A 12043-nucleotide genomic window follows, 5' to 3' on the forward strand; every position below is an offset into this window, starting at 1 on the left:
AAAATTTCTGCATTCAGTTGGATTACCTGTCTTTGGAATAGGCATAAATATGGATCTCTTCCAGTTGGTTGGCCAGGTAGCTATCTTCCACATTTCTTGGCATAGATGAGTGAGCACTTCCAGCACTGTATCCATTTGTTGAAACATCTCAATTGGTATTCCGTCAATTCCTGGAGCCTTGTTTTTTGTCAATGCCTTCAGTGCAGCTTGGACCTCTCCCTTCAGTACCATCAGTTGTTGATCATATGTTACCTCTTGAAATGGTTGAACATTGACCAGTTCTTTTTGGTATAGTGACTCTATGTGTTCCTTCCATCTTCTTTTGATGCTTCCCGTGTCATTTAATATTTTCCCTGTAGAATCCCTCAGTATTGCAACTCAAGCCTTGAATTTTTTCTTCAGTTCTTTCACCTTGAGAAATGCCAAGAGTGTTCTTTCTTTTTGGTTTTCTATCTCCATGTCTTGCACATGTCATTATAATGTTTTGTCTTTTTGAGCCGCCCTTTGAAATCTTCTGTTTAGCTCTTTTACTTCACCATTTCTTCTTTTGCTTTAGCTGCTTGATGTTCAAGAGCAAGTTTCAGAGTTTCTTCTGACATCCATTTTGGTCTTTTCTTTCTTTCCCGTCTTTTTAATGACCTCTTGCTTTCTTCATGTCTGATGTCCTTGATGTCATTTGCAACTCATCTGGTCTTCAGTCATTAGTGTTCAATGTGTCAAATCAATTCTTGAGCATCACAGCAACATGCAAGCCCCCACAGTATAACAAGCTGACAGACATGTGGGGGATGGAGGCAGTAAGCAAGGGGAAAGCATATGAATATTTATAAACCTCTTAAGCACTTGGGGACACTAGCATTACCTGGATAAGTAGAAATCAAAAGACTGATACACAGTCTTCTCTTCAATCTCTTCAGCCCACCCTTAATTCATACATAATTTGACATCCTGGGTTCATGAATCAAATTGTTCTATATGATAGGTACTTTTCTAGGAGGATGTCTTAATTGTCTAGTGCTACTATACCAGAAATACCACAAATGGACGGCTTTAACAAAGAGAAATTTATTTCCTTATAGTCTATAGTAGGCTAGAAGTCCAAATTCAGGGAGTCAGCTCCAGGGGAAGGCTTTCTCTCTCAGTCTTCTGGATGAAGGTCCTTGTCATCAATCTTCCCCTGGAGTAGTAGCTTCTCTGTGCAGGAACTCTGGGTCCAAAGGACACACTGTGCTCCTGGCACTGCTTTCTTGGTGTATGAGTTCCCCATGTCTCTCTGCTTGCTCTTGTCTTTCATATATCAAAAGAGATTGGCTCAAGACACAATCCAATCTTGTAGATTGAGTCCTCCCTCATTAACATAACTGCCTCCTATCCTACCCGGTTAACATCATAGAGGTAGGATTTATAACCAAAAACCAAACCCAGTGCCGTCAAGTTGATTCCGACTCATAGCGACCGTATACGACAGAGTAGGACTGCCCCAGAGAGTTTCCAAGGAGCGCCTGGTGGATTTGAACTGCTGTAGCACTTAACCACTACACCACCAGGGTTTCCATAGGAAAATCACATCAGATGACAAAATGGTGGACAATCACACAGTACTGGGAATCATGGCCTAGCCAAGTTGGTACACATATTTTGGGGGAACATGATTCAATCCATGACAGAGGAGAAACATGGAGTTTTTAAAAGTAAATGCTTCTTATAGAAATAAAAATTATTAAATATGCAGGTACCCATAACAGTCAATAAGTGAATGGAAGTTGAAGTCTAAAACTTTAAAACCAGAAAAGTCCACTGTTAACTGTGTGCGTGTTTTTAAATCCCCACCTAAACGTTGACTAGCAGGGCCATTTGCTGATGACTTAGTTGTTTCTGATGACGATGTACAATCAAAAAAAGCAACAACATGAGATAGTAAGAACATTCCTACTGGGTCATCTCATGGTGCTGATAGCAGTTAAATTCAAGACTTTTTATTGTCAAGAGGCACTAGTATCATGCTATGTTTCTATATGGATTTTGGCCAACAATCATAAATAAAAGAGAACTTGTTCATAAACAATCCCAAGAGGCAAAGTGTCGGGCAGATGGTATTTTGGGGTGGGGGGTGGTGGAGGAGAGTTTAAAATGGCAAACAGAGTTGAACCTTATGCACGCTGGTCATTCTGAACTCACCATCGACATAAGCATCGCTGAGGGATTATGGTTTTACTCAACTTCCAAAGCCATTTAAAGTTTCAGTGCTTTAAGCTTGTCATGCTAAAGAAATCAACATTTTAATATAATCAGAGTTCTAAAGGAGAAAATTTGCTGTACTGGGGAGAAAGAACATTAGACCCTAGGGAGGTGTTTTCTTAACATACGTGGATATCAACCAAAGGTTTTCACGTTTTAGCTCTTCCATTGGGCACCAGAATACTTTGGTCTATCGGGTAACCCGTGAGTGTGGTGTCGGTTTCACAAAGGAGGTGTGCAACATGTAAAGGAATTCAGCCTTATCACAGAATTCTGCAAGGAGTGATCTTGTTTTGCTCAGTGTAGGCACCCAAATTTCAACTTAATGTCTAGAAAATGCATAAGTAGTTGTTGTTAGTTGCCACGAAGTCAGCATTCGACTCACGGTGATCCCGTGCACAGTAGGATTGGATCACTGTGATCCATAGGGTTTTCACTGGCTAATTTTCAGAAGACTGCCAGGCCTTTCTTCTTAGTCTCGAAGCTCCCCTGAAACTGGTTCAGCATCATAGCAACATGAAAGCCTCCACTGACAGGTGGGTGGTGGCTGTGCACTTCAGGTGCCTTGGCCAGAAGCTAATCCAGGCTTCCCACATGGAAGGCAAGAATTGTACCACTGAACCACCACTGTCCCCTATTTACACAGTTAGACATTTGTATATAAAACAGCTGGAAGTGACCAAAAGCATTTACCAAAGGTATCAAAAGGATTCCTTGAGAAAACTGAGCTCCCACTGCACATGTCAAACCACAGAGCATTTTACCACTACACGAAGCATAGTACGAGTCCTCACTTCTTCCTTATGACCACGTGCAGGCTTTAACCAGTGCAGCTGACAGAAGCGTCTTAGCTGGCTCAGAATCCATCTGTTTGTGTGTGCCTCAGGGAGATCTGGCCCTTCACAGTATGGTCTGTACTGGAAATGACTGCATCTATCTTCGAGCACTATTATTACTGAATCTTAGATTTGGTTTTGCATTGGTTCATCTGGAATACAGTGGCACACGTTGTTAGGTTGTTGTTGTTAGGTGCCTTCGAACTGATTTTGATCCATAGTGACCCCATGCGGCAGAGTAGAACTGCTCCATAGGGTTTTCTATGGTTGTAATCTTTACAGGAACAGATTGCCAGGTCTTTCTCCTGTGGAGCTGCTGGGTGGATTCGAACTGCCAACCTTTTCAGTTAGTAGCTAAGCACTTAACTGTTTGGCCACCAGGAGTCCTTATGCTTTTAGATAGGTCTAGGTTTTGAAGTGTGAGTGACATAAAAACTGAAAACCAAACACCAAACCCAGTGCCGTTGAGTTGATTCCAACTCATAGCGACCCTATAGAACAGACATACAATCTAAAATTAAGGACTCCTCCTACTGTGTGTCCTAGGCTACAGGGAAAGCACTCAGGCAGTAGATTCTTCTCATTGGGATTCCTGGAAGGCAGCCCATGGAAGTGTATTTAAATATCTTATGGGGTATAACTGATAATTTGAACTATATTAAATGGTTGATAAGTGTCAGAACTCAAAATTAAATATGTACATTAAATCTGTTGAATTATAATTAAATATAAATTAAAATAAATATTTGAAAACAATTACTCATCAAAATATTTTTAAAAACTGACAGAATTGTGAAGGAAATGGTACATTTAGGTTAAAAAAATTGATTTAGCACTCTAAAGAAACATGTTATCAAGAGCTTCAAGAATGTTTATATATTTTGACCAAGCAATTCCACTCATCTTGAAAAGTTCATTCATTGAAATAACCAAAAAGAAGCCCTGTTGTGACAGTTAATTTTATGTCTCACCTTGGGTAGGGTGTGGTGCCCAGCTGTTTGGTCAAACAAGAATTTGGGTTCTGTTAAAGTAGCTACATGTAATTAAACCAGTTGGCCTTGAGTAAAGCATGTTATTCTCCACAATGTGGGTGGGCCTTATCCAATCAGTTGAAGGCTTTAGGAGCAAAAAGCAGGTTTTCCCCAGGATATATTTTGAATCCAGACTATAAATAGATATTTGCCAGAACTCCTTCACTCTTCCCATTGCATGACCTACAAATTTTCAAACATAGGGTCGCTAAGAGTCAGAAGCGACTCAACGGCACTGGTTTTTTTTTTTTAAGACTTCAGTAATCTCCAGCCTGTCGCCTGAGCTACAGATTTTGGACTTGCCAACCCCCTTCAATAGCGTGAGCCAATTCCTTAATCTCTCTCTCTCTGTGTATATATATCACTGGCTCTGTTTCTCTAGAGAACCCTGAGATATCTATGTGTGAAAGTATTCAATTTAATGTTATTCTTAAATATGAACAAATATTCCCTAAAAGAAGGGGAAGATTAAGCAAATGATGGTCCACTAATTGAGTAGAACATGGGATAACTATTATAATAAGTGTATTAAACACCACAGAGAGGAGGATGTAAAAATATGTGTACTGCGGTTCTTAGCAATGGAAGCAAATTACAAATATATGTGTTCACCATGATTATTCCTATGCACTTATATATATTCCTTCATTCAAGAAATCTTGTTAAGCACTGACTATGTGTTGTGCTGGGGGTAGGGGACACAAAGGTGAAAAGACATGGTTCCTGCTCACACTGAGGGTCAGTCTGGCTGGAAGATACTCATTTTTGTGAAAATAATGAGTGCCTTCCACATGTTTGCCAACCGTGATCTCCCCTGTGAGGTGTTTTTGTAAGTGCAGCTATGCCAATTTTTTTACATGTTGTTGTAAAAAAATTAGTACAGTGTGCTTATGAAAATACCTCGTGGTGGAGGGGAGGGTGAGGTTGGCAAACAAACGTAGAAGACGTGTGTTATCTGCATAAAGATACCATGGTAATTCAGGAAATTGCTACCGAAGGGCAGGAGGAGCACTGAAGTCTGCTAAAGACAGAAGGGAAATCTTCATAAAGGAACTAAGATTTACATATAGGCAAAAATTAAAAGGCAGTGTAGAGAGTATACACCAATGTTCATTGCAGCACTTTTCACAGTAGCCCAAAGTGAAAACAACAGAAACGTCCATTATCAGATGAATGGATAAACAAAATCTGGTGTATACATACAACGGAATATTACTGAGCCATTAAGAGACATGAAGTCCTGATGCATGCCACAACATGGGTGAACCTTGAAGACATTATGCTGAGTGAAATAAGTCAGTTGCAAAAGGACAAATACTATATGAGTTCACATACATGATATAAGCAAATATATAAAAACCAAGGGTTATTAGTGGTTACCAGGAGGAGTTTTGCTCAGGGGGCATTGAGCTTATGTTAATGGTGGTAGAATAATTTGGACAAGGATAGTGATAATGGTTGCACAACCATGAGAATGTAATTAATGTCACTGCATTGTACATGTGGAAATTGCTGATTTGATGAAGTTTTTGTTGTATATGTTTTCACCACATATACAAAAATACATAACCATGACATTAAAAAAAAGGCAATATAGAGAAATCAGTTGTATAAAGATGATAGAAGTGATTTAAAAAATTTTAAAAACATCTTTATTGACATATAATTCACATACCATAAAAATCACCCATTTAAAGTGTACAATTCAGTGATTTTATTATATTCATGGAATTGTGCAACCATTACTCCAATATACACTTAGAACGTTTTTATCATCCCAAGGAGTGTCTTACTTTTGCTTCTTCAAATTTCTTCCAATGTTGCATATTTTTATAGTGAAGAATCAAGGTATAAAGACATGAACCTTTGATGCCTGGTCATTGTGGGAAAGTTTTATGTTGCAATGAGAAATAAACCAAAGCATGTCATAATGTCTTTAATTTTTTTATTGTATTAGTGACAAAGTAAATCGGTACATGAATATCTTCACAGATACCTACACCGGTATTTAAATAAAACAAGGAAAAGTGTTAAGTTCTAAGAGTGGACTTTCAGTGGTGACTAGTACATACAGTTTATTTCCTCTATAAAAGCCTCCAAATTTATACAACAAAATTTGCCCATTTTTCTATGTCTTAAAAACCAGCTGCAAGAATTTAAAAAGAGAGTTTTAAAGATAGGCTCTAAGACGAGAATAGCACATCATGAATTGCTAAAGCAAACGGCAATGCTCTAACGAGAAACAGATACACTCAGTGCGTTGTCAGAATGTTCTTAAGAAATATGGGGCTGCTCAAGAAATACAACTGGAAAGGTCACCTGACTTCAGTTTTCTCCCTTCCTTCACTTGATTCCACATCCAAAGTGGCCAAGAAGGCCCCTGTGTGCAGGATGGCCCTCTGTGAAATGCCCTTTGGTAGCTGTGCTTGTGGGCAGGCTGAAGGTGCAGCCCCTCCTAGGAAGGGACCACTCCAGTGGAGACCGTGAGGAAGGCTGTTTGCCTCCTGTCTTGCTCCCGTTCGTTCTGTGACCAAATCTTCCTCCCGGAATCTATAGTTTCCTCCAGGTGTCCACAGGGCCTTGTGTTTAGCTCGCCTAAAAGTTCCGAGTTCCTTCAGGAATGTTAGCTTCAAAGGCAAGGGGTGCCTTTTTTGCAGGGGCCTTTTATGACTAGGGAAACCCTGGTGGCGTAGTGGTTAAGTGCTACGGCTGCTAACTAAGAGGTCAGCAGTTCAAATCCACCAGGTGCTCCTTGGAAACTCTTTGGGTCAGTTCTACTCTGTCCTATAGGGTCTCTATGAGTCGGAATCGACTCGACAGCAGTGGGTTTGGTTTGTTTTTTTTTATGACTAGAAATCCCGAGGAGCTAATTTCTATTGGTGAAATTTCAGGCACTTTTATGACAGGAGTTAGGGCATTATTTGGGGGCAGAGATCTGTCTGGCATCCCTCAAATTATACTACAGAGATGGCCACCTACCTGTAAAACCAGCTCTACTGACAGAACTAATACCTAGACCCCCAGAGGCTGGTGTGGAACCCTCAATCTCTTTGAGCCACTTGGAATTCTCATCCACAGTCTTTCACCAAAACTGGGAGCCAGATTTTAGTTCTTGACAGGCTTGAAGCAGCTACCAGGACAGGATTTAATTCACAGGCAGGAACAATCTGAACTGCAACACTGTATTTTTCCATATGCCTTTCATTTGGTTTCCAATGAATTTCTGCAGCTGTAGCCAAATGGCTCCTCTCCAGGTTAAAGCATGACTTAAAATTTAGTGTCTGTGAGTTTGGCTCCTCTTTCAAATAAAGTGTGAGTGTTGAAATTAGAATACATTTTTTTTCCAACTGCTTTGTAAACTCCAGGATTCTGGTCAGTTTGTTCTATCATACTTAATATTCAAGATCTTAAAAAAAAAGATAATTAATGCCAGTGTAAACATGCTTCAGACATAGGTCTATACAATATTGCACATAGAAATTTGTTCAGCATTTCCTCATTGTAATTTTTCATTATTATATAAAGGATACAAAACTGTGCAGACTATATGAATTTGGCTGGTCGGTTTTACTTCAAATATGGTAATACTACACAGGATTATGGATTATTTATGACAGTTTTAAAAATCAATTTTTTTTGTGACGGTTAAATTCAAGATGATGAAAAATAGCTTAAAGAAGAGATTAGTCTCCAAAGTTGTGTACTATAACAATTACCAGTAAAAATGAGTAGTAAGGTTGAAATAAGTAATTTTAGATAAAATTCTAAATTCCTATTTTCTAAGTTAATCTCATACCTGTGTAACTATATTTCCTTATTTATGTTCAACATATTTTCTCCATATTTATAAATGTGAGGCATACAGAGAAAATAGGTATTGAATCCAAACCTAGATATTGGTGTTGATTCTTACAGATATTAAAAATAATGTATTTACCAATATTGCTAAATTACTTTTTAAATGAATGAACTCTAGAAATTTTAACATTACTTTTAAACACCAGGCAGGATAAAGAGTATCTTGGAATTCATGAACTGTTAGCTAATTCAACGGAAAGAATTTTTTTTTTTTTAAAGAAAAGGAAATATAAACTCAACATTCTAAGCTAACTTGAGCAGATGTGAGTTCCTGAATAGCGTGAATCAAAGTAATTTCGGGTAGAGAAAGGCAAGGTTTTAAGAGAAACTGACTCCTAACACCAGTTTGCTTTTTCTTAGCACTGTCTAAACTCTGAAGAAGCTTCCCTTAAGCGATTTAGCTGCACAAAAATGGTTATCTTAGAAGGAGATTGAGTGATTAAAAAACAAAAACAGAAAACTAGCTAACCAATCTTAATTCCCAAGTCTTCTGGAAGACCAGATTCTCAACCTGGAGAAATGGAAAATAAATAAATAAATTTCTGTCCTCACTTACAAGATTATTCTTTGTAGTTTCCAAAGTACTTTCACAGTACCAACAACATATTGCTTCTCTCCCTGAGCCATAATATCATAAGAAATGCTTCTTTTCCATAGGGAGGTGTCATATATTCCATTGGATACAGTAGTGCTGGAAGGTTCTGTCCTAGTCTACCTCGTAAATTCTACAGTAATTCAGACATTTCATCTTTGCAACTTAAGTTGGATTTACCTGGAAAGCCATCCAAGCTCCCATATACATTTTAAAGTGTCTATCAAATACAGAACGACTAAGGCAAAAGAAATCTTCCACTATTGGTAATCATTTCTACAGTGTTGAGGGTGTTTCACGTCCCAAAAGGGTCATTCGACTCCCGTGGTAACTTCACCAAAGCACTGCATAGATGAGGTGATATTTTTCAGGGGGCTTCCATTTCCTAGCTCATTGGCAGGTACAGGAAAGCCTCTATTTAGCCCTGTGTCCTTTCTTTCCTTTGAACTGGACCAGTGTTTGATTTTTTTTGGTCTTTGTTTCCCCTTTTCATGCATCAGGGGTTTTGTCATTTGTCAGTTGTTCTCTGTCGGTCGTATCATCTTGCGGAGGTCTTGCTCTATCAAAGAATCCACACTATGAAAAAGAAAAATGGGTGATAAAAATAAGTCATTTTATGGGAACTTTGACATGTGAATCCCCTCGTCTAAGAATGCCGGGTAATACTCCGAATTTTTACTTTCTGTATTTTATAAGGAACTTGGAGTTCTGTGAATATAATCTGCCTAACCCAACTCAAGGGAACCCTGGTGGCATAGTGGTTAAGTGCTATAGCTGCTAACCAAAAGGTTGGCAGTTCAAATCCACTAGGTGCTCCTCGGAAACTCTATGGGGCAGTTCTACTCTGACCTATAGGGTCGCTGTGAGTCAGAATCAACTCAACAGCAACAGGTTTGGTTTTTTGGGGGTTAACTCAACTCAAACCCACTGCCGATGAGTTGATTCCAACTCACAGTGACCCTATAGCACAGAGTAGAGCTGCCCTATTGGGTTTCCAAGGAGTGGTTGCTGGATTCAGGCTCTTAACCACTGAGCCATCAGGATTCCATAGCCCGCCCAATTCTCCAAATTTGGAGGTGAAAGCAGTGTGTCCTTTACTGTGGAGAGGAATTTATGGCAGTTTCATAAGGTGGAGAGGGAGGTGGTGGAGTCTTTCTGTCCTTCCTACTGCCATGTGGTGGTAGAATCTCTTTTATACAGACCATTGATGGCCCTTGGATATTTTCTTGGGATTACAGCAGTGTGTCCCAAGGTGTCCTTTTATGCTTTCCTACATGTTTTCTGGAGCTAGCAGCCACACTAACAGCTCATTAAAGAAGAAAAAAAAAAAAAAAGGAAAGGGAAATTTCCTCCTGAAGTGTACTATGGGCGATCTTGGGCTAGATTACAGGAAGTGGGAGATGGTTGCGTATCCCTCTGCATTTGGTGGGACATGTAATATGTAGAGAATAATTAGATTTGTTGCTTTTATTTTGATCCTAGACCCAGACAGGCACAGGAATCTTTGTGATTTGCCAGATTGATCAGAAATTTAGAGAATAGGCAATTTTAGAATTTTCATTCTCTTTAATTTCAAATTCGTATTTTATCCAAGAGAATATAACTTTTCCTAGAAACCAGAAACCCTAATTCTTAATTGTTTTGTTGTTGATTATAGGTTAGAAGCCCAATTCACTGGGTTTGTCTTTGTCTCCTAGGGTTAGTAGAACATTCTTTCAACTAGCACATATCATTGTATCATTTAATCTTTGGAAATACACTTACTATAAATAATAGAATAACACAAAAATACATTTATAAAGGTGCAAAATAGCTACCTTGGGCTCAGGGCAGCACCACATAGCTGATAATGGTTAGGAAAGCCATTATTTAGCTCATACAGGTGAGGTTTTCTAAGTTTATAGGTCTGTTAAGCATGTTGTGTGTTGTTTAAAAATAAAACACATTGTTTTTAGAGAACTGCAACAATAGTGGCTAGCTAAAATGCCACTGGGTTAATTCTGGTATAGACATGTAATTGTGACATTGTTTCCAGTTTGGAATGGAAAACTCAGTGAAACTTGGCAGCCACAGGGGATGTTGGGCCAGAAATTAATTCTTATCCTAGGTTTCTAGAATAAACCTCAATAAAACACATCAAAGAGTAAGTTAAGGCTTCCTAATGGAGTCAGACTAATTGGCAAGATTAAAAATCAAGTCCAGGAATATTATAAGATGCGTGAACCATTTGGCCTAATTGATAATTCAAGTAAACAAAGTCAAAATTTTTCTTTATTAATTGCAACTTTGTAGTCCTTATAAAGAAAAATCCCAAGGGTTGAGGACAGGACCATGTCAATAAAAAGCTTAAGACCTTGGGTAATTAAACGAGAAAAAGAAGTCTTCATAATAACATTACCACTCTAAGCAAATTGGAAAGAAGATCACAGGTCTTAGTTAACAATGTCTAACTCTCTCTACATTTATTTACAAGAAATCTCAAGATGAAAGCAACATTAAACACCCACGGTCTTCTTAAATGTCAGCTATATAAGCACATTACATTTGCCAAAGCAAACAAGACACAGTTTCCCCTTTATGTCCGTCAGACTGTTAAAAGTCCCCAAATCATGCCTCTAGCATTGCCTTTCAAAACCTCAACCAATAGTTTTCTAAATCCCCTCTGCAGTGTCTCCACTCAAAAAGAAAGAAAAGTAAATAAACTTACCTTCCATAAAGCTAAGGTTAAAATGGCCAGAACCAATAATCCAAGAAGTATTGCTAATATTATTACCCATAATGGGATTGAGAAGGAAACGTTTGGGGTTGCCCAAATAACTGACGTCTTAATCTGAAATGGAAAATAAAACAAATGAGCTCTAATTTGAAAATTACGTGGTGAAATGAAGCCGTAATTACCAATATAGTAAAACCTGTGAAAACCAGAACCTGTGCAAGGCTGCCACCTGTCAGAGAGGGAAAACTCAAATATTTTCCACTAATAGAGAGTGATCGAAAAGTGATAAGACTGCATCCTGTCAAAGGTGGAAAACTTGCAAGATCCAGAAACACAAAGCAGTCCCATTGAATTCCAGCTCTCACAGGTTACACTGTACAACATTAGGGATAGTTCTGAAAGGATCTATATAATAGATGAAATTATCCAGGGGAGATTTAAGGGGCTTCAGCACTTGGACATGGATCTTAAAAACTAACACATTCCTAGGTCTCCCAGGTCACGTGAAAGTCTGATTACAGAAACTGGTGCGCTAGTTGGCTTATGATCAGCACAGAAACCCTAGAAAGGAATTCAGTTGAACCAGGAACCAACCAGGTCACCTGTGAGGAAATCTCTGGAAAGGAATGAAATTGAGTTGAGCTGGACTTTTTATGGCAACAACATCCAGAAGTAGACCCCACAGAATGCCAAATTTGTCCACGCATGTTGCTGCATAGGACTGAGATGGCCCACTGGATGTGTAAGAAGGTGTTGTTGTTAGCCGCCATTG

General features: G+C 38.8%; 1 protein-coding gene across 2 annotated transcripts in view; it reads right to left on the reverse strand.

The window, feature by feature from the left end:
* Positions 1 to 6033: 6033 nt before the first annotated feature.
* The window catches only part of ITGA8 (integrin subunit alpha 8), a 228174-nt gene continuing 222164 nt past the window's right edge, over positions 6034 to 12043 (reverse strand). For both annotated transcript variants that reach the window (XM_064284887.1, XM_064284886.1), the window contains 2 exons: positions 11263 to 11385; positions 6034 to 9131 (listed from right to left, as the gene is read on the reverse strand). In XM_064284887.1, the coding sequence (XP_064140957.1) occupies positions 9045 to 9131; positions 11263 to 11385 (210 nt within the window). In that variant the 3' untranslated portion in view covers positions 6034 to 9044. The remainder of the gene's footprint in view (positions 9132 to 11262; positions 11386 to 12043) is intronic.

The sequence above is a fragment of the Loxodonta africana genome, chromosome 4 (assembly GCF_030014295.1).
Source record: "Loxodonta africana isolate mLoxAfr1 chromosome 4, mLoxAfr1.hap2, whole genome shotgun sequence".
NCBI classification, from domain to species: domain Eukaryota; kingdom Metazoa; phylum Chordata; class Mammalia; order Proboscidea; family Elephantidae; genus Loxodonta; species Loxodonta africana.